This window comes from Pan paniscus, chromosome 8, assembly GCF_029289425.2.
Source record: "Pan paniscus chromosome 8, NHGRI_mPanPan1-v2.0_pri, whole genome shotgun sequence".
Classification (NCBI taxonomy): Eukaryota; Metazoa; Chordata; class Mammalia; order Primates; family Hominidae; genus Pan; species Pan paniscus.
This window is the reverse complement of record NC_073257.2, coordinates 137,551,491-137,574,826: the sequence shown is the minus strand read 5'-3', so window position 1 is coordinate 137,574,826 and position 23,336 is coordinate 137,551,491. Positions and strand designations below refer to the sequence as shown.

Genomic DNA, 23,336 nt, shown 5'->3' with positions numbered 1-23,336 from the left:
GTATTTGTGTATCTGAACATTGCAAATACAGTAAAAATGCAGTATATTATAATCTTATGGGACCACCGGTATATGCAGTCCATCGCTGACTGAAACGTCATTATGGGAACATGACTGTATTTATTCACAGGAACAGCTTCTAATATTTTTCACATTTTCCAGTAGCTGTGTTTCATGAGAATCTGTTTAAGGGAGACGTTAAAGGATTCTTAAAAATATTAAACTAGTCCCTTAAATTTCACAGATTTTTTCACAACTTTCTTCATTGGCTTCATCTTTTTTCTTGTAAAAAAGAATCTGGCTGTTGGAATCAATAAAATAATTTTCTTCACCATTCTCATTCTCTTCTTTTTTCTTCATTCAAGCTTTTCTATCTTCAGTGAAACTTTCAATTTCGCGATTGTTGAAGTACTCAACTACATTTCCACTTTGGCCATTCTCTGAAACAAAATCGTATTTCTAGTGCTCTTAAGCTGTTAATGTTTTGTTGGATTTTTTCACAAAAGCATTACCTGAGACGATCTCATAAAGAGTTCTTGAATATCTAGCTCATCTAGTAAGAGAGTCCTTCCTATGCGGTGTACTGCCATGCTCACGTGCGACTTGCTGTAGGGAATTTTCAGGAGTTTTTTTATGTTCTTAAAAAATTAAGAGAAAAAATAGTTTAGAAAGACTGTTTTAGTGTGATTTGGAATCTTTTAAATTTTAGCTTCACTCATTTTAAAGCATAATAAACCTTATTTCCTTAAGGTTATACAAATAGAACTTTAAACAAAAAGCTACATGCAAACACACAGAGGACGGAGCTTTCAAACCAGAATCACGTACACTTTATGAGTCACATTATGTTAGTGACAGTCAAACATTTATTTTTACATAATAGGATTTCTTAAAGTTAAGGGTGTATACGTCACACTGTTATGCTGACCCAGGCTTTTAGCATATCAGATCAAAGCCACTAAGGATCCAATAGATTTTACTAGAAATATCATTTGTAACTCAACTGGTAACATATACAGAATAATCCCAAACACTATTATCAGTTTCAATTACTATCATTAAAATATAACCATCAATATATTATTACCACTGCCAGTGTTTGGGGATTGATTATTCCTTCCTCTTTAAATAAAAATGTGGTAAACAATGATACTTTAACAACAAAAAAGATACTCAATAATCAGGTAAGTTTTATCTTATTTCATCACTAATTTCTCAAGACTTGCACATTTATATTATGCAAAACACAGCATGATATAAAACACCTATCACAAAACACCCCCAAAATTACATTAAGCGACAAATAACACTTACTTCAGAGTCAGAGACAACATCCACATCATTTCCCACTGAATCAATAAAGTCATATGCCATGCCAAAGCTACCAAAGAGAAAAAAGGACACAGGTTATGAGGTCATGCTCATAATCATGCAAGTAGAGCTTAATAACAATACTATAGCTCATTGCTTCTAGGATACACATTTTCCACATTTTAACAACTCTGAAACCAGGATGTGTATCACCATCACAGTTGGCAAGTTTTTTTTTCTTAGTGGTACTAAAATAATGGTGTGTCTTAAAGTCAATGGCATCTTAGATTTGATAAAACATGGTAATAATCATTAGAAGCATCCAGTAGGAAATATTTAGAATAAAAACAATTATTTTTTATTTTTGTAATCACAAAACTCAAAGTCTCCAAGGGAAAATAGTTCAAAACTTTATTCTTTTTAGGTGGAGAGATAAGAAAAACAGAAACAGAAACATTTATCAGGATTTTACTTTCTGAGATTGTGTTTCTAGTGATATACAATACCTCTTAAAAAAATACATGAAAAAAATGTACCTGACACCAATTCAGCCACAAAAGGAAATTTAAAAAAAATGTTAATTGAGCAGCCAACTGATGCCACGTACCACCTGAAGCACATCTATAGTCTATAAGCCTGAAAGGTACCCGACATCACCATGTTCCAACTACTAAATGGCAGAGTCAGGACACTTACCAAGGACTACCTAACAGCAAAGCATGCTTTGTGATTTACTGTATGCTTGAGCCAAATTATTTAGCTCTTCTCAGCTTCCGTTTTCTCAGGTGCAATATAATTAACAGTGCCTATCTCAAAGAGTTGTTGTGAGAATTAAATGAGATAAGCATATAAAATACTTGCCACAGCATTTGTATAGAGTCAGTATAATTATTCAAATTTCCTCACAACATTTAATTATGTTGACAAATCATAATTGATTAAGTCATTGTTTTAAAAAATGATATTTGGGTTATTCCCAACTTTTTGCTCCTATAAATGATGCTACAAACGAACAACATTTTTGCAAATATAACTTTTATTTTCTGAGGCTTTAGGATAATTTCCAAACTACCAGCTCATAAAGTATTAGTGTATTTGTGCCTCTTGCTAGAAGTTACATGGAAATATTTTCGATTGAGTTGCTCAGAAGGGGGAAGAAGAAAAGAGAACCCTACACATTAAATGTCCTACAATATGGACATTAATACATTTTTCTCTATAAGACCTCAGGCTACTCTCTCAACTTTGAACACCATCAGTTCTGGTGTCAAAGTCAAGGTGTAGGTCACCCAACATGCTGGGTTTTTAAATCTGGCTTTTCCAGATCAACCTGCCACCATTTAACGAAAAACTCCACAGGAAAGATGAAGGAATGTTCAAGGTTTTCCTCCTCATGCACCAAGCTGATCCTTTGTATTCACATATTCAAAAGGTATGCAAATTGGCTAAAATGAAAGGGCTGATTGAACTTTGGCAGTCAAAACTCATCTTTGCTGATAACATGACGTAGACTTAAAAGAAGCATATGCAATTGATATTGTATGTACATCTTCATGTTGTAACATCATCTATTATCAGAATAAAAAGCCTTTGAAAATCAAATGTGATCTTTCTCTAAAGAGAAATCTCGACAAGTTAATGGGCATTACAAACTGAATTTAAAAGCAAATAAGAGTTTTAAGTGAGGGTGGAGGGGCAGGTAAAAATGCCACTGATTAATATTTACCTTGAAAATGGCTTGCTTTTCTTGCTGTTGCCAAGAATGGTAGTTCCTGCTGGCCCTAGTTTGGCACTCTCTCGTAACCAGTTGGCAGGTGGGAGTTTCAAGTCTGTTTTCTCTTCAAGGCGTGCAAATGCTGTTCGAGGAGGGGCAGAAGAGTATTTCACCACAGCTCGGCTCTTCACTTCATTGCCTCCAAGAAATAAAGCTGATCCCTAATTAACACATTGGGTGAAACTTTAATGAAAATTACTAAGAACGAAAAATCTCACCTTTATAAAAAGAAAACAAGAACCTGTCACAACAGGCTTCACAAGGAACGTATGCCACATGTTACTAACAGCACTTAATAAATTTGAGCATAAATGGTAACATTTACTTAGTTCTTTTACACCAACTTCAAAGAAAAAAGATGAGTCAAGGAGTATGATGGTTATGGTTATCAGCTAGAAAATGGACCACCCACTCTCTTCTAAAATGTATTCATGTAAAGTGGAGAAGCAGAAACCAAGGAGACTCAATGGTATCATGTTAACTAAATGCAAACTTTAGTAAAGCCTATTTTCAGTATTAAAGATGTATTTTAATTCTTTTTTTTTTTTTGAGACGTAGTCTTGCTTTGTCGCCCAGGCTGGAGTGCAGTGGAGCAATCATGGCTCACTGCAACCTCGGCTTCTGGGGTTTAAGCCATTCTCCTACCTCAGCCTCCCCAGTAGCTGGAATTACAGGCGTGCACTACCACGTCCGGCTAATTTTTGTATTTTTAGTAGAGACAGGGTTTTGCCATGTTGGCCAGGCTGGTCTCGAACTCCCCGACCTCAGGTGATCCACCCACCTCGGCCTCCCAAAGTGCTAGGATTACAGGCGTGAGCCACCGCGCCCGGCCAAAGATGTATTTTAATTTTAATAACACATCATTCATAAAATAGTCTGGTAGAACATTTGGGCTTTTTGTTTTAATGCAAATATTTAGTAATCGATGCATCGGTTCATGCATGCATGCATGGTTCAAATACTCTTGAGTCTCTAACTTCATAGCAAGGCATTGGGGGTTCGTTCCTCACAGCCTGCACTTGCACACTCCCAAAGCAAGTTCGGTGTCTGGGTTCAATATTCTAACCTTTCACGCAGTACCTTTTCTGCATGGCAAACATTTTACACCCTTTGTGAATTAGTTCGGTCTCATTCTCGGCGAGTCACTACCTGGCACCGTTTCTTCCCTCCTGCTTTGCACGACTGTGCCACGTTTTGGAACGACATATTTACACGTACCTTCCTTGAGAGGAAAGATCGTATCTAATTCACCTGTCGGCTACCAGAACTGCTTTTAATACGAATACCTGCCGAATGGAGCATGGACTTCCACTCCCTGTTTTGGGGGTGTCAGGGAAACACGGAGAAGCCTCCAGAATCTGCCGGGAACCGTGGCATCCCTCCCCGGTGGAGCGGGTCCTCGGCTCCCGCATCCCTGGCAGGTCCCCCTCCGCGGAGGACTCACCTGTGCAGAAGATTCCTCGGATTCTCCCTGGGACAGGAGGCTGAGCCCTCCTCGAGCGGCGGCCCCGGCCGGCGGGCCCTCGGCTCCGGCCTCCTTGGCATCCCCCATCACTTCGATCCAGGGCAGGCGATACGAAGGGGGAGCGGAGGGGCAGCAGCAGCAATCCAGGCCCAAAGCAGTGCAAGCGCCAGAGACGCTCCGCGGACCGCACTTCCGGTCTCTGCCAGGAAGAAGTAGCTGTGACTCGCCATTAAATCTCGCGATCTTTGTCCCGTAGGCCCGGCCCCGCCTCCCGCTGCGGGTGCCACCTTCGCGGCCAGGGCGGGAATTGTAGTGCGCCTGCGCTTGTCCGAACCTCTTCGGGAGACTACTTCTCGCGGTATCTGACTCCTAGGCTCCGCCCTCTGCACGCCGCTCACGGTATCTGACGCTCAGGCTCCGCCCCCTGCATGCCTTTGTTGGCAAACAGTTTTGGGGGTCGTCCGAGCCTGCCGGTAGTGTCCGCGTGGGAGGGGAGGTGCAGCCGTCAGCGCTGCCGGCGGCTCCCGTTACGTGAATTAGTGAGAGGTTCAAACTTCACCAGGCTTCAGTGTCACATCTTTTCACACGGGCACCCCGAGGGCCCGGACTGGAAAGGCGAGCCAGCCATCTCGAGACTGGGCGCTCCTGCCCGCCTTTTAGTGCCCATGTGGCCCCATCCTGGGTGTGGGAGCGGCGGGGCTTCCGGGCAGGGTGCTGGGACGCGCGGACGAGGCCCTCCCGGTTTAGGGAATGGGTGGCTTTCGGAGGCTCCTGGGGGCCCGGCATGCCCGCTGCTTGCGGGGCGTCCCAGGTGGTGCAGGACCCGTGACACGCTGCACCTGGGGCCTCGTAACGCCTAGGTTTCCATTCGGGCGCTCTGGATGGGCCCGAGACTCGGCATTTCTCACAGGTTCCCAGGAAACGATGCCAGCGCTTTGAGTAGCGAGGAGGTGGAGAAATAGCCCGGGCCGTTTGCAAGCTTTGAAGGTCCAGACTCTCTTTCACACTCCTCAATGTCATCTCAAACTGTCAAACGCAGCCACATCCCTTATACAATACATGTTCTGTAGTAAAAGTGTTTTGTTGTGCCGTAAGATACAGAAAGTGTTTTTAAAAATTAACTTGGCTCTTGCAGTTTGGCTGACTCAATTTGTAATAAACGTTTGGCTCTGATAACTCACTGTCCTGTCCGTTTTCAGGAATGCTCCTGATGAGTAAGCATTCAACTCACAAATTGCTTTCAAATGTAACAAAACAATTTTATGAATTAAATTTAACAGGCCGGGCGCGGTGGCTCACGCCTGTAATCCCTGCACTTTGGGAGGCCGAGGTGGGCAGATTGCCTGAGGTCAGGAGATCGAGACCAGCCTGACGAACAGGGTGAAACCCCATCTCTACTAAAAATACAAAAATTAGCCAGATGTGGTGGTGGGCGCCTGTAATCCCAGCTACTAGGGAGGCTGAGGCAGGAGAATCGCTTGAACCTGGGAGGCAGAGGTTGCAGTGAGCAGAGATGGCAACACTGCGCTCCAGCCTGGGCGATAGTGAGACTCTGTCTTAAAAAAACAATAATAATGAATTAAATTTAACAGTTAATTTGATATAATAGTGTATTTTGTAGACATTTACTTCAACATGTATTGATTTTGATTTTTATCATTTCGTTTGAATATTGCAGCCAATAATTCTTTTTTGGTTTTTGCAAGTTATGCATTGTTTTTTATGGTGAAAAGTTGAACATAATATCTAACACTAGGAGGAGGATAGTCAAATTTGGTTTTGGTAGAAAATAAACCCTGTGCAACCATAAACTTGTTTTTCAGGAATATTTAAGAACATTTAAATTGCATATCATATAATGTTAAGTGATAAGTGAAATTTTAAAAAGCCAATATGCGGCCTAGCGCAGTGGCTCACGCCTGTAATCCCAGCACTTTGGGAGGCTGACGCGGGTGGATCACGAGGTCAGGAGATCGAGACCATCCTGGCTAACACGGTGAAACCCCGTCTCTACTAAAAATACAAAAACAAAATTAGCCAGGTGTGGTGGCAGGCACCTGTAGTCCCAGCTACTCAGGAGCCTGAGGCGGGAGAATGGCGTGAACCCAGGAGACGGAGCTGGCAGTGAGCAGAGATTGCACCACTGCACTCCAGCCTGGGCAGCAGAGCGAGACTCCGTATAAAAAAAAAAAAGCCAATGTGCAATATGATCTTAATTTTAAAAACGTCTCCATTTCTGTCTCTGTGTCCACAAAACAGACCTCTGAGCCGTAAAATGAAGTGATTTAAAATTTATTCTTTACATTTATTGATTTGCATATATTGAACTAGCCTTGCATCCCAGGGATGAAGCCCACTTGATCATGGTGGATAAGCTTTTTGATGTGCTGCTGGATTCGGTTTGCCAGTATTTTATTGAGGATTTTTGCATCAATGTTCATCAAGGATATTGGTCTAAAATTCTCTTTTTTGGTTGTGCCTCTGCCCGGCTTTGGTATCAGGATGATGCTGGCCTCATAAAATGATTTGGGAGGATTCCCTCTTTTTCTATTGATTGGAATAGTTTCAGAAGGAATGGTACCAGTTCTTCCTTGTACCTCTGGTAGAATTCGGCTGTGAATCCATCTGGTCCTGGACTCTTTTTGGTTGGTAAGCTATTGATTATTGCCACAATTTCAGAGCCTGTTATAGGTCTATTCAGAGATTCAACTTCTTCCTAGTTTAGTCTTGGGAGGGTGTATGTGTCGAGGAATTTATCCACTTCTTCTAGATTTTCTAGTTTATTTGCATAGAGGTGTTTGTAGTATTCTCTGATGGTAGTTTGTATTTCTGTGGGATCGGTGGTGATATCCCCTTTATCATTTTTTATTGCATCTATTTGATTCTTCTCTCTTTTCTTCTTTATTAGTCTTGCTAGCAGTCTATCAGTTTTGTTGATCCTTTCAAAAAACCAGCTCCTGGATTCATTAATTTTTTGAAGGGTTTTTTGTGTCTCTATTTCCTTCAGTTCTGCTCTGATTTTAGTTATTTAAACAGAACCAAAGACAAAAACCACATGATTATCTCAATAGATGCAGAAAAGTCCTTTGACAAAATTCAACAACCCTTCATGCTAAAAACTCTCAATAAATTAGGTATTGATGGGCTGTATCTCAAAATAATAAGAGCTATCTATGACAAACCCACAGCCAATATCATACTGAATGGGCAAAAACTGGAAGCATTCCCTTTGAAAACTGGCACAAGACAGGGATGCCCTCTCTCCCCATGCCTATTCGACATAGTGTTGGAAGTTCTGGCCAGGGCAATTAGGCAGGAGAAGGAAGTAAAGGGTATTTAATTAGGAAAAGAGGAAGTCAAATTGTCCCTGTTTGCAGATGACATGATTGTATATCTAGAAAACCCCATTGTCTCAGCCCAAAATCTCCTTAAGCTGATAAGCAACTTCAGCAAAGTCTCATGATACAAAATCAGTGTACAAAAATCACAAGCATTCTTATACACCAATAACAGACAAACAGAGAGCCAAATCATGAGTGAACTCCCATTCACAATTGCTTCAAAGAGAATAAAATACCTAGGAATCCAACTTACAAGGGACGTGAAGGACCTCTTCAAGGAGAACTACAAACCACTGCTCAAGGAAATAAAAGAGGATACAAAGAAATGGAAGAACATTCCATGCTCATGGGTAGGAAGAGGTAATTTATAGATTCAATGCCATCCCCATCAAGCTACCAATGACTTTCTTCACAGAATTGGAAAAAACTACTTTAAAGTTCATATGGAACCAAAAAAGAGCCCGCATCGCCAAGTCAATCCTAAGCCAAAAGAACAAAGCTGGAGGCATCACACTTCCTGACTTCAAACTATATTACAAGGTTACAGTAACCAAAACAGCATGGTACTGGTACCAAAACAGAGATATAGATCAATGGAACAGAACAGAGCCCTCAGAAATAACGCCGCATATCTACAGCTATCTGATCTTTGAGAAACCTGAGAAAAACAAGCAATGGGTAAAGGATTCCCTATTTAATAAATGGTGCTGGGAAAACTGGCTAGCCATATGTACAAAGCTGAAACTGGATCCCTTCCTTACACCTTATACAAAAATTAATTCAAGATAGATTAAAGACTTAAACGTTAGACCTAAAACCATAAAAACCCTAGAAGAAAACCTAGGCATTACCTAGGACATAGGCATGGGCAAGGACTTCATGTCTAAAACACCAAAAGCAATGGCAGCAAAAGCCAAAATTGACAAATGGGATCTAATTAAAGAGCTTCTGCACAGCAAAAGAAACTACCATCAGAGGGAACAGGCAACCTACAAAATGGGAGAAAATTTTCGCAACCTACTCATCTGACAAAGGACTAATATCCAGAATCTACAATGAACTCAAACAAATTTACAAGAAAAAAACAACCCCATCAAAAAGTGGGCAAAGGACATGAACAGACACTTCTCAAAAGAAGACATTTATGCAGCCAGAAAACACATGAAAAAATGCTCCCCATCACTGGCCATCAGAGAAATGCAAATCAAAACCACAATGAGATACCATCTCACACCAGTTAGAATGGCAATCATTAAAAAGTCAGGAAACAACAGGTGTTGGAGAGGATGTAGAGAAATTGGAACACTTTTACACTGTTGGTGGACAGTAAACTAGTTCAACCATTGTGGAAGTCAGTGTGGCGATTCCTCAGGGATCTAGATTTAGAAATACCATTTGACCCAGCCATCCCATTACTGGGTGTATACCCAAAAGACTATAAATCATGCTGCTATAAAGACACATGCACACGTATGTTTATCGCGGCACTATTCACAATAGCAAAGTCTTGGAACCAACCCAAATGTCCAACAATGATAGAATGGATTAAGAAAATGTGGCACATATACACCATGGAATACTATGCAGCCATAAAAAATGATGAGTTCATGTCCTTTGTAGGGACATGGATGAAATTGGAAATCATCATTCTCAGTAAACTATCGCAAGGACAAAAAAACCAAACACCGCATGTTCTCACTCATAGGTGGGAATTGAATAATGAGAACACATGGACACAGGAAGGGGAACATCACACTCTGGGGACTGTTGTGGGGTGGGGGGAGGGGGGAGGGATAGCATTAGGAAATATACCTAATGCTAAATGACGAGTTAATGGGTGCAGCACACCAGCATGGCACATGTATACATATGTAACTAACCTGCGCATTGTGCACATGTACCCTAAAACTTAAAGTATAAGAATAAATAAAAATAAAATGAAATAAAATTTATTCTTTAATATTTTCCTATTTTTATTTCTGATTATTATTATATGTAATTTTGTTAAGCTTTTACACACATACATAATTCAGCTTGTGATAATCTTTAAATTCTGTTGTTTTATTGTGTAATTCTATCTTTGTAAGAAAAAAATAGCAGTGATTCTTTTCTCAGGATTCAAATATTTTGCATGCTTCTTGAGAAGTGAGTGCCTAGACACGTGTTGATGATGCTTAGTGGGAAAATGTGCCGGAAATAGCTTGTGAAAAGACAAAGTATGAAACAGAACCAGGAAGTCAGCACAGAAAGAGAGGTTGGCAGCACACAGAGGATAATGGGAGCTCTAAGGGTGACCAGTGACCCTTGGGACTGACTGTGGAGGAAAGCCTGAGTCGGGGCTGGGTCTCCAGCAGCCACACACAGGACCAGGATTACGGTACTGTAATTTAGTTCGTAAAGGAGCATGATCCCTGGGGGCTGGAACAATTGGGCACATGTGGGTTACATAAAATTTATATATGCCTCTTGCTCTAAGGGCTTATTAATTTTTTCTTTTTCCCTAGTCAAACACTTTCACATGCTGCTGGAGCTCATAGTGGTCAGGAAAGATTTTTAAAATAAGTGGGGAAAAAAACCCACTTTTACATGGTGTAGTGTTTTTTAAAAAGTTATTGTCACTGTTTTTAATATAGGAAGTTGAAATATTTTGTGGGAAAACATGGAGAATAAGACATTACTCTTAGAATTTCAAGTTTTCAGACACGAATTGATTTTCGTTTTTATATTGTACCAGTGTCTGCCTGTTTCCTCCATCTCTGTCCTCCTGCCCCAGGGACCCACTTGGGATGTACCCCTTCATCCATGGCCTGCTCTGCCTTGTCTGTGTAGTTATCCTGGCTCTTGTAACTACCCATGGCTCTCACGTGTTTACTTGCCTCTTCAGTGCCTGATGCTCTAGCTACTAAGAGTGTTTGTTGAATGAATGAGCAGCATGCTTGTCTGCTGCTCCAGCTACTTGTTCCATAGCTCCACGTTTGCTGGTGGTTTCCTCTGCCTAAAATACCTTTTCCTTCCTCACCTGGCTTCTCTCCTGACACCTCTGCCTCCTTACCCCTCAGGGTTCCTTCCTTTGTTCCAGTCGCTTGTATTGCTTTATCCTGCACTTGTCACATTATAGAAAAATTACCTGTTTGTATCTGCCTCCCTCCCTGACTGTGAGCTCCTCAAAGGCTGGTGTCCCGTCTGATCACTGACACCAGGCACAGCACCCGGACAGAACTGTTTCAGCCCTTAGGCAACGGAGGGAAAATGACTGGGGTTGACAGGCTTTTAAAATGCTCATCAAAATGTTTGAGACATAAAAACAATGTTGTTGGCTCCAAAATATTTTTTTAATCTGCAAAATCAAAGCTAAAAATGTTTAATGAAGTAGCTCCAAAATACTGCAATGTCAATGTCATTAATTATTAAAGTTAGTATTGACATACAGTTTGTTTCATTCTAAAACAATTTGTAGATTAGACTTTCTCAGCAAAAATCCTCCCAGCATGCAGTGATTTCTGAGAAATCCCAGTCATTTGTAAATTCATGTAGTTATTTGTATAGTTTCCAAAACTTTTACAGCAAGACATTTATAAGTAAGGCAAATGTGGTTGGGGCTCCTGCCAAAAGTACAAGTGCCCAGGGTACTCACGGTTCTTCTCTAGCCCCACTGGCAGAGCATGACAAACTTGAAAACCTTCTAAACTCAGGGACCATTTGGGGAATATCCTTTTCAGTTTGCCCTGGGCCCTTCCATAACCTAATGTCTTAACCCTAACCAGCCTCATTTGTTTACTTTCTGGACCTTAGAAGGTTCTGAATTTCTGGCTCCTGATTCTGGACTTTTAGAGCTGAAAGAGAGATTTGAGGTTGTCTGAGCCAATCTCTTTCCTCTTTAGATGAGAGCAATGCAGTCCAGAAAGGAGAATAGGATTGACTTGTTGAACATCATACAAAGTTAGGACTAGTACCCAGGTCTCCTACTTACTTAGCTTTCTAAAAAGTCAAATAGTAGACATAGGCCAGTGGAATTTGAAGTTGTCTCATAATCACCTGAGGAACTTGTTTAGCAAACAGATCCTGCAGCCACCTCCAGAATCTAGTATCTCTGGGGTAGTGCTGATTAGTCTACATTTTTAGTGCAATTGTTAAGTTTCTGACAACCTTGCCCTGTAGACTACACCTTTGGACAGTGGTCTCCAAAGACAGTCCCCTGAGGTGCAGGAAGACTAACTTTTTTTTTTTTAATATGAAAAGTAAGGGCAAAAGATTGACACAGGTGCTCTTCCTTGGGCCATGGTGAGCTAGTCAAATAAGATTGGGCTATGCTGACAAAACAAATGATCCCTAAGTGTCAGTGGCTTACAACTGGGTTAGCCAGAGAAAGAACAGGATGCAAAGTTAAATTTGAATTTCAGATAAACGGTGAAAAAATTTTTAGGATGAGAATGTCCCAAATATTTAGCATAAGTATGTCCCATCTGATGAAGCAGCTTCAATCTGGAGCATTGCCAGTTGCAGTAGCAGAGAGACAAAAAGAGATTGGTGCATTGCAGACTAGCTACAAAGGCTTTTGGTCAGAAGTGGCAAACATCACTGTCATTCACTTTTTTTTGGCCAAATAAATCACATAGCCAAGCTAAGCATACATGCGGCAGGGGAGATTGGACCCTAAGGAGGAATGTTGGTTATCCGTAACCATTATGCAGTCTACCACAGGCATATATGGTGGCTTGGATAGGCTATTGGGTGCCATTCACAAGGCTAAATTTGGTGAAAAAACAAGGCCTTTTGCAGAATCTTTTCAGAGTTTTGCGATGAGGGATGTCTTAGTCTGTTTTGCATCATGATAACAGAATACCTAAGATTGGGTAATTTATTTTTAAAAAAGGTTGATTTAGTTCATGGTTCTGCAGGCTGGGAAGTTCAAGCACATGGCTCTAGCTTCTGGTGAGAGGTTTCAGGCTGCGTCATAATATGGCAGAGAAGATCAATGGGTAAATGGACATGTGTGAAGAAAGGCAAAACCAGGTGGGTGTTCTGACTTCATAATAACCCACTCTTGCAGGAACTAACCAATTCCTGAGAGAACTAATCCAGTCTTGCCAGAGCAAGAACTCACTGCCATGAGAACAGCACCAAGCCACCCAAGAGGACAGAGCCCTCATGACCTGAACTCCTCCCATTAGGCCCCAACCCCCAACACTACCACAATGAGATCAAATTTCAGCATGAGTTTGGTGGGGACGTATATATATCCAGCCCACAGCAAGGAGCGACCTTGAAAATCTTGTACCACACAGAGATCACAGACCATCAGTGGTAAAGCATTCAAAAGAATTGTCAAGCTTGAAAATGAGTTACTATATTTTCTTTTATAAGGAGTGTTCTACATTTTCTCATCTGTGATGACATGAAGCTGTCATTAGGATGATACCCAGGAGAAAGTTTCACAAAAACAAACAGACTCAATCTGTTTCTTCAAAACAAAGGTGATATTTTAACAATGAGTGGGAAAGTATTTGGGTTTTATTTTTATTTTTTTTTTGAGACAGAGTTTTGCTCTTGTTGCTCAGGCTGGAGTGCAGTGGCGCTATCTCGGCTCACTGCAACCTCTGCCTCCTGGGTTCAAGCAATTCTCCTGCCTCAGCCTCCTGAGTAGCTGGGATTACAGGTGCCTGCCACCATGCCTGGCTAATTTTTTGTATTTTTAGTAGAGACGGGGTTTCACCATGTTGGCCAGGTTGGTCTCGAACTCCTGACCTCAGGTGATCCACCCACCTCGGCCTCCCAAAGTGCTGGGATTACAGGCATGAGCCACTGCGCCCAGCCAGTATTTGGTTTTCAAAAGAATCTTATGGAGAGCATTTTTGAAAGTAGATGTTTGGAAATCTTTCCAACATTATGTGATTTTTGTCTCTAAAAATGATGTATATTGCTTATAAAAACTCATATCTGCACACTTATCTTAGAAACTGAAATTCCTAACCTCTTTTAGAAATCTTCCAAATGGAGAGGTTGAGTTTTAAATATATTGAGGAATTCTAAGGAGGACAGTGGCGCAGTTCTGGCTTACTTAAGGCGTACAAAGGGAAGAGAGCCAGCAGAGCTCGTCCAGAGGCAGCAAGCCTCATATGCTCCTCAGCCACACCATCAGGGGGTTCGAAAAATCTGTCCACACTTAATTGTTTTCTTTGATACTAGTTGTCCTACCCAGAACGCCCAGACTGATCTCTTTATCAGCTGCCAACTGATTTGTTTACCCCAAAAATATGCCTGCAAGATTCACGATTCCCAGGCTGCCAGCAGGTTTTTCTCTCTCCTATCTGTTATACATCCTGTTTTTAATTTTGTTCCATGACAACAGTCTATTGACCTTTCTTCTTGTACAAGTAAACAAATTGCATATAAAACAACTAACTAAAAATCTCTGAGTTATTCCTTGATACTGTTTAATTGGTTTGTTAAAAAAAGACTGATGGACTTCAAAGAAGATGGAAATTTAACTAATTAAATTTCAGTTAAAACCTGTGCGTGATTTGTGCATACAACCGAAATGAGCAGTTTGATTTAGTAAACCCTGAGACCGGGTGATTTTTTCAAGTAGGCTTGCTTATCTTTTGAGATATTTTAAGTGATGACAGCCATTAAAACCACATTTTAAAATAAACTTGACTTGGAAGGAGACCTCAAACTGTTATACCACAAAGTTTTCAACAAAGATTCTCAAAAATAAAAGAAGCCTATTCAGCAGTTTTGCTCTTTTAAAAAATATTAATGAAAATAGAACTAATTTTCAGTCAATAAATTAAAATGTCACATTGTTTTCTACTTGTTTAATGTCAATGTATTAGTGACAGTATATCATTTACAAATAAATATATATTGGGGTTGCATGTTCAGAATTTTTTTTTAATTTTAATATTTTTAGAGAGCATCCAGGCTGGACTTGAACTCCTTCCTGGGCTGAAGTGATCCTCCTGCCTCAGCGTCCTGAATAGGTAGGACTACAACTGTGAGTCACTTTACTCAACCAGAAATGGTGAATGATAAAAAATGTTTAAAGATCATTGCTTCTAAAAAGACTGTATCAGACACAATGTGGTACCCAAAACCAAATGCTAGCTACTTTTTAACTCAAAATAATTAGTCAGCTAATGATCTATATTTTGCTTTACAGTTTAACTTGACGAGTAGAAAAATGTCAAGGTATAAGACAATGCAAAATGTAGGGACAAAGAAGAAAACTTCCCCTTTCACCCTCTGAAGGTTTGCTGAAAATGAACTGAAAAAGGCAGAGCAACAGGAGAAAAGGCATGCGTTTATTTTAACGTGCATACCATGGGGAACTGCAGAAGAGTAATGGCCTAATAACCCAGCAGGGTCCCGATGCCGGTCTACCCTCTCTTCTTAGGGAAGGCGGGGATGAGGTGTGTAGGAGTAAATGACAAAAGTTCCTCTGAGCTCTGGGGGAGGTGTTGGGAAGGTGAGGAGTGAAACGTCACCTTGCACAAAGGTTGTCAGACCTGCGCTCGAGAATAGATGAGTAGTCTATCTGGGTATAGTGACAACTCCGTCTCTTCGCTTCTTTCCTGGTCATTTGATGAGATTCCTAAAGATGGGGGGGTCTTAAGACAATTGCCTTTTTTTTTGGAAAGAAGCTTTCTTAGAAAAGAAAATTCCAGAGAGTCAGTCCAGTCCCTCCAGGTGCTTCTAGAAAGAGGATCAGAGAAACAAGGAGGTAAGGAAAGTCAGAAAGAGAGCTTGGGTCTAAGGCTGATTTCTAAAACCTTCCGATTTTCAAAGTACTCGGCATGCCGAAGTACTATATTTTGGGGGATCATTTTCTGCACCCCAGCAAAACCTTAATATGTAATTTTTCAGTGTAATAGCAAGACACCCTTGGTTATAGCTATCTGACATTGAATCATTAACTGATAATTATTTAATTGCTGCTCTGTAGATTCATAACAGGCAGAGTATTTGAAGTTATTGAAACTATTTCGACTGCATTTGAAGGAGTTTATTTTCTGGACACCTGATGAACTCAAATTCTTTTGCAAGCTCTTAGCATTGACTTTTGGGATATAATGCAAGTGACTGCAAGGGTAGACTGTCTCTGCTAGGTATCACTATTGCAACAGAATTCTTCTTAGAGTGTTTGTGAGTTTTCCTCTGAAGCTGATTAATACACTGAATGAATCCTAGGAAGAGTGTCAAAGTCACTAATGTCTGCTCTTCAGGCATGTCGGTGGCTGGAGCCCAGGCAGTTATTCATGCTGCATGTGCACCTTAAACTAAGGATGAGAAGGAAAGAATTCTCAAATGAACCTTCCAATCAATCTGATAGAGACTGCTTCTGAGTTCCCCTCTGCCTTTCCGGTTAAGGGCCTGACCTTTGCAGACCCTGGTGAGTCATTTAGCTATTAAACATTTACAAGGAGGCTTCCAATGGAGAGAACAAAAGGACAGCACTGCTTAGTGCAAAAGCATCAAGTGTCAAAGCCACTGACTGGACCTTTTTACTAAACATTTCTATAACATTTATCTTCCCTCAGGCATTGAAGAGAAATATATTTCACTTTCTCAGTGTAATGCAGTCACAAGGGACCCAGTAATAGAATCCATAGCTCGTGAATGTTAGGCAGAATGGTAACTACTGGATGAACCAAGGGTGTCATCCACATATGACAATTTTTTACGTATTTATTTACATGTTTTTTTCTCTCTAGGAAGTGGAGCCAGAATCCACAGATGTCATTATCCATCTGCACACTTTGTTTACTACCCAGAAGGCAAGAATATTGCATTTTAAAAGTGCCCGGACTTTTGTTCTTTCTTATCACAAATGACTTGGGAAGCTCCGACCACTCATGTTTACCCCCGAGTGAAAGTCCCATTCAAAGCCTTGCTTCCTGGAGAGCTTTGAGATTCTGGTACAAAAGGCATTTTATAAGCACAAAGTGGAAAAGCATCATTCATATTCATTTGCTGCTGCGGCATTTCTCCCTGGAATCTTCCTCTTGTCTGTCAACATTGGGCAAAAGGACTGGCCTCATCTACATTACAGATATCCTTGTGATGGTCTGGAGGTAGGAAAAGGACACCCAGCACAAGAGTGAGAAGGGAAACTCAAGCTCTCCTGTTGGAGAGTCTCAGGCTTCTTTATCCATAAAACTGATTGGACACAATTGGTGTGGGTTTATGATTTGTTTTGGGAAAACCTGAGTATGAAGTCAATACCGTGCTTTGTGCATCTTGGCTGCAATGAGTGTTTTTTATGTGATTGCAGGGACCTGTGGGAGAGGCGGCCATCCAGAGGGCTCTCTGAGGGGTCATTTAGAATGCAGCTCTTCTGGGCAGAGGATGGTCTGCACTGGCCTCCACCACGCAGGAAGGCTTCCAGAGTGGAGAAATGTCCACTAACATGGCTTCTGTGAGGTGTGGGCAGCTCTTTTCTTGGTGTGGGGCTCTGTTTGGTGTGATGTAAGAGGTATCACAGGGCTTTCCTGTCCCAGAAGATCTTAGTGGATGACACCTATGGGGGCTGCCAGCTGGATTAGATGAGGCAGAGCACACAGCTCTACCTAAGGGGTCCCATTCTCATCTGGGAATATTCTAGGACATAGGACACTACCCAAGAGGCAGAGCCTGGAGTGGCATTATACGGGTGAAAGATCTGAGTGCCAGGTCCATATAAATGAGTGGGGTTGGGGGGATCGAGGTGCTTAGAGAACAGGAGAGCTGCCACAGGAAGGGATGGTACCCACAGGGAGGAAGAACCATGTCTCAGATTCCTTCCTTTATACCTCTTCCTGGGACCTCCTTGGAGTCTGCAGATCAGCTGGTGCTTCTCCGTCTCCTGTCATCTTCTTCAAATCTTTTCATCACAAAAAATTTTCAGTGTAAACCTAAGTAGAGAGAACAGTAAAAGGAACCCCCAGGGGCCGTCACCATCACCCACCATCAACAGCGATCAATGGGCCGTCTAAGTCCGTTTTCCCTACTTTCATCCCCGCTCCAGATTATTATCAAAAGTAGCTCATCCCTAGTTATATTTCATTTAATCCTCTCTGTTGCATTTTTTTTCTGGCCACGTTCTTCTGTCTGTCAATCATTGTCTTAAGTCAGACAGTCTGCTGGGTTGGCTAGGAAAAGACTCTTTCTGTCTCAAGAAAGAGTTCTAAGTAATTTTGAGAGAAATGTTGCAGATTGACCAAACAAGGTATGCTTAATTTAGTTCAATTCATCAGTTACTTATTGAGTCCTAGGCTCAGTGCTGGATTCAACATATCAGTCAAACATGGTTTCTGGCCTACAGGGTTCAGTGCTCTAGTTCTGGGTGTGCGACGAGGACCACAGCAAGTATTCACTCAGGAAAGGCAGAATGTGGCCACAGGGAAAGGAAAGGTACAAGGTATGGCGGAGGTTACAAGGCATGACAAACACACTGGGCTGGGAATGGTAACAGTGGAAGAGGATCAGGAAGGGTCGTGAAGCCTGAGGCATTGGAGAGGGACTTGGAAACCTGGGCAGACAGTGGGACGGTGACTGCAAAACACTCAAGTGTGCAGGTGGGAATGGCAGTGGGGGACAGGCAAGCCTAGCAGCGAGAACACATGGTGCAAGGGGCCCCATGGGGGATCTGGGGTGGGGGAGGTAGGCAATTGGGCTCTCAAAGAAACCCTTGGGCTTTTTCTAGCTTAATAACTAAACAATTATTATTTCTAAGGAAAAAGAAAACTGGATTTCTAGAAGCATGGCTATTAAAAAAAAAAAACAATTCCAGACCCCAATTAGGAAACTGAAAGGAAATCAAAGTGGGCCTAATGGAAATTAGGTAGTAGGGGTAATAAAAGAAAATGCAGGTAGCTGCCTAAAATCCAGTGGACTCCAGGTCCACCAGCCAGGCACCACATTGTTTTAACCTGTAAATGAAGTATGTCCATGACTCTCACTACATAAAATGGAAGTTAAGCCATAGTCCTTTTCCACCGTGATCTGAAAATGTACTGTTTTTGCCTCTAGCAAAGCAAATATATAGACAGAAAATTCCTAGCACTGCTTTCACGCGAGGGATGACAAAGGTGACAGACTCGGGCAAAATGTTCATATTCTATACGTGAAATGGAATGGTAACTTGATTTTTCAAAAGGATAAGATTCTCGTTACAAATTTAAGCATATTTATTAAAGAAAACTCAAATTAGTAAAATGTGAAAAGGCAAGGAAATTCATGGTCCCACTACCCAAATAACATTTTTTTTCCAGAATTTTGGTGTCATATAATGATTTTGGAACACGCTTTTCATACTGAATGGCTTCAATATCTTATCCCTGCTCTCTTCCACCGCCCCCCCCCCCAATTCATTATGATTATCAATGAGTTTGGGGAATTGTATTGACTTTTTTTTTTTTTTGAGACAGAGTCTCGCTCTGTCGCCCAGGCTGGAGTGCAGTGGCATGATCTCGGCTCACTGCAAGCTCCACCTCCCGGGTTCACACCATTCTCCTGCCTCAGCCTCCCAAGTAGCTGGGATTACAGGCGCCTGCCACCATGCTGGCCAATTTTTTTGTATTTTTAGTAGAGACAGGATTTCACCATGTTAGCCAGGATGGTCTCGATCTCCTGACCTCGTGATCTGCCCGCCTCGGCCTCCCGAAGTGCTGGGATTACAGGCGTGAGCCACCGCGCCCGGCCGGGGAATCGTATTGACTTTTTTAAGAGTCAATTCTCTTTTGAACTCAGATTTCAGAAGGGGTACAGGGAATCATTTCGATATAAGTGTTGATATAAAGTTTATTCTCAGATACTTGTGAAGCCAAAAACTCTGTGCTAACATTTGCAGGCCTTTGGGAAAACTGCGCATGGAGGTCTGAATAGCATATGTCCAAATAGTTGAAGTTTTTATAAATTAAGCTAACTCATTATTAAAGAAAATCTGTTCTAGCCTCCTTCCTTGATAAATACACCTTCATAACAGTTGCCCCTTGGAAGCTATTAAATATGTTATATCCTCTTGCCTTCATAACAGCTGTCCCTTGGCCACCCCTCTGGGTTGGGGTGCGTATGCCAAATCATCTTGGGGACAGGCCCTAAAAGCAGGCTTGGAGCCATTAGGGCCGGTTCCCTGGAGCTCCACGTGCACCTGTCTTCTCACCCTATGTGGGGAGTGGTGGTCAGAGGAGGGCCAGAGTGGAGCCGCAGCCTCATGGGGCCCAGGGCAGGCACCTCTCTGGCTCTGGTCTGAGTGAATCATTCCATATTTCCCATGTGCAGGTCATGTGCTGGGTGCTGGGAACACAAAGGTGAGTAAAAGCCGTCCAGTGGGGGCACACAGACTTTCAAATAAGTGCCCCCTAAAATGTAAATTTGCAACTCTGAGTTGACTCAGTCAGGAAAGTTAGGAGGAGGTCACTTTGCAACGAAGAAAAGAGAAGAGAATTTCAGGTGGAGAGAAAACTGTGGGCAAAGTCCTAGCAGCAGTGGAGAGCACAGCCAGAGTGAGGCGTGAAAAGCTAAGAGGACATGGGGCTCAGGTGTGTGTTGGGCTGGACAGGCAGTGGGCACCAGATTAGGAAGGGCCTCTGTGGCCTCACTAAGAAACTAGGTCTATCCACGGTAAAAGGCTTTTAGCCAGGGGTCTCATAATCAGGGGCAATGAGGCTAGACCAGACTGCTAAATCAGTCCAGGCTAAACCTGTTCTTTTTCCCTTTTTTTTTTTTTTTAGAAAAGCAAAATATTAGACAAAGAAATGCGAAATATGTAAATATTAAGTAGACATTTGATAATATTAAGGAATTAATGTTTTATGATAACAGTATTGTGTGTTTTTTTTAACTTTTATTTTAGGTTTGAGGGTACATGTAAGGATTTGTTACACAGGTAAATGCATGTCACTGGGTTTGTTGTACAGATTATTTCATCACCCAGGTATTAAGCCCAGTACCCAATAGTTACCTTTTCTGCTGTTTCCTTCATTGTGTTCATAAGTTCTTATCATTTAGCTCCTACTTATTTTTATTTTTTTGAGAGGGAGTCTCGCTCCGTCGCCCAGGCTGGAATGCAGTGTCGCCATCTTGGCTCACTGCAAGCTCCGCCTCCCAGGTTCATGCCATTCTCCTGCCTCAGCCTCTCGAGTAGCTGGGACTACAGGCGCCTGCCACCGCGCCCAGCTAATTTTTTTGTATTTTTGGTAGAGACCGGGTTTCACCTTGTTAGCCAGGATGGTTTCAATCTCCTGACCTCATGATCCGCCTGCCTCGGCTTCCCAAAGTGCTGGGATTACAGGCGTGAGCCACCGCGCCTGGCCCATTCATCTCTCACTTATAAGTGAGAACATGCAATAGTTGGTTTTCTGTTCCTCCATTAATTTGCTAAGAATAATAATTTGCCTCTAGCTCCATCTGTGTTCCCACAAAAGCCATGAGCTCATTCCATTTTTATGGCTGCATAGTATTCCACGGTGAATATGTACCAGATTTTTAAATCCAATCTGTCATTGGTGGGCATTTAGGTTGATTCCATTAGACCTGATAATTCTTTGGAATAGTAGGGGAGAGGAGGAGATGGAGTGAGGCAGACAGGCTTCAGGGGGATGTAGAAAGTCAGATGGCCAGGGCTTTGGGTATGGATTGGGTTAGGAATGAGGAGGAAAGTAGGTACCAGGCATACCTAGTTGGATGAACCATGTATTAGTCTGTTTTCACACTGCTATAAATAACTATCTGAGACTGGGTCATTTATAAAGAAAAGAGTTTTAAATGACTCACAGTTCTGTATGGTGAGGGAGGCCTCAGGAAACTTACAGTCATGGCAGAAGGCAAAGGGGAAGCAAGGCATGTCTCACACGGCAGCAGTACGGGGTGGGGTGCCACACTTTAAAAACCGTCAGATCTCATGAGAACTCACTATCAAGAGAACAGCATGAGGGAAACTGCCCCCATGATCCAATCACCTTCTGCCAGGTCCCTCCCTTGATAGGTAGGCATTACAATTCTAGATGAGATTTGGGTGGGGACACAGAGCCAAATCATATCAAATGGGATGGATGAGCTGGGGACATTGAGAGAGGATGAGGACTGAAGTCCGGGGAGGTCATGAGCTGGCTTTGGGACATGTGCATTTTGAGATGCCTTTGGGACATCTGAGAGGGCAGCAAGTAGACACGAGCAGGTACTGCCAAGCTATGAAAAGAGGTTGGGGCCGGGCATGGCGGCTCACGCCTGTAATCCCAGCACTTTGGGAGGTCGAGGTGGGCGGATAACTTGAGATCAGGAGTTCGAGACCAGCCTGGCCAACATGGTGGAACCTCATCTCTACTAAAATACAAAAATCAGCTGGGTATGGTGGCGGGCACCTGTAATCCCAGCACTTTGGGAGGTCGAGGTGGGCGGATCACTTGAGATCAGGAGTTCGAGACCAGCCTGGCCAACATGGTGGAACCTCATCTCTACTAAAATACAAAAATCAGCTGGGTATGGTGGCGGGCACCTGTAATCCCAGCTACTTGGGAGGCTGAGGCAGAAGAATCGCTTGAACCCAGGAGGTGGAGGTTGCAGTGAGCTGAGATTACACCACTGCACTCCAGCCTGGGCAAAAGAGTGAGACTCACTCTCAAAAAAAAGGGCGGGGGAGAGAGGGAGAGATTGGGGCTGCAGATTTAAAATATGTAGGAGCCATCCCCATGAGAGGTAAGCCATGGAGGTGATCCCTGGGGAAAAGTACCTGCCTGCTTACCTGGTAGAAATGAAACAGTCCAAGCTTTCCAATGTGGATGAGAACTTTAGAAATGAAATCACACAAGCAGTGAACTAAAATGAGACAGGCAAACCTTCTAGCAACCTTGCATCTGACATTTGTCACTGTAAACTAGCTTGTCATACACAAATCACTTGCAACCACAAGGAGGACTGTGGATCAGTTGGTCACTCTGCCCAGGTCTTCGTATGCCTGTGACTTTAAATCAGGTTCTTGTGACTTGCACAGCATTTTGTGGCGTGTATTTGTAAATATATCTTGCCAGCATATTTTATGCTTCAGTTAATTTAGTTGACATCTAATTTAGTTGACATATAAAAATAAAATCAATTTTCAGACAAAATACCCATAAAATAAGTGAAATGCTATAATAGGTTTCAAGAAATTAAAATGTAATATATTTAGGCTTCTATTCTAAAGCAATTTGACCTAGAATAGCAGATACTGTAGATGTAATTTTTTCTATGAATTCTTGTCAATTATATAATAAATGTTGCTACTATATATTGAGAAATTTATTGCTTGGAGTTGTTTGTCATAAAAAAATGAAAATTTTTGTTGGGGTTTCCTTTAAAATGCCAAAGAGCCTAAATATGAATACTTAGTATATTGATGTTCAGGCTGTAATTAAGCCATGACAAAGATTATTACTTTGGATGTAAGCACTATCAAATTTTCATTGGGCGAGTTCTTTTTAAATTA

General features: G+C 42.0%; 1 protein-coding gene across 4 annotated transcripts in view; it reads right to left on the bottom strand.

Annotated features, from left to right (window-relative positions):
* Nucleotides 1-5,577, bottom strand: part of EDRF1 (erythroid differentiation regulatory factor 1) — a 45,305-nt gene extending 39,728 nt beyond the window's left edge. For all 4 annotated transcript variants that reach the window (XM_003816287.3, XM_055093453.2, XM_003816288.4 and 1 more), the window contains exons 1-4: nt 4,530-5,577; nt 3,038-3,246; nt 1,315-1,381; nt 513-638 (exon numbers count right to left, since the gene is read on the bottom strand). In XM_003816287.3, coding sequence (XP_003816335.1) covers nt 513-638; nt 1,315-1,381; nt 3,038-3,246; nt 4,530-4,637 — 510 coding nt within the window. In that variant the 5' untranslated portion in view covers nt 4,638-5,577. The remainder of the gene's footprint in view (nt 1-512; nt 639-1,314; nt 1,382-3,037; nt 3,247-4,529) is intronic.
* Nucleotides 5,578-23,336: the final 17,759 nt, after the last annotated feature.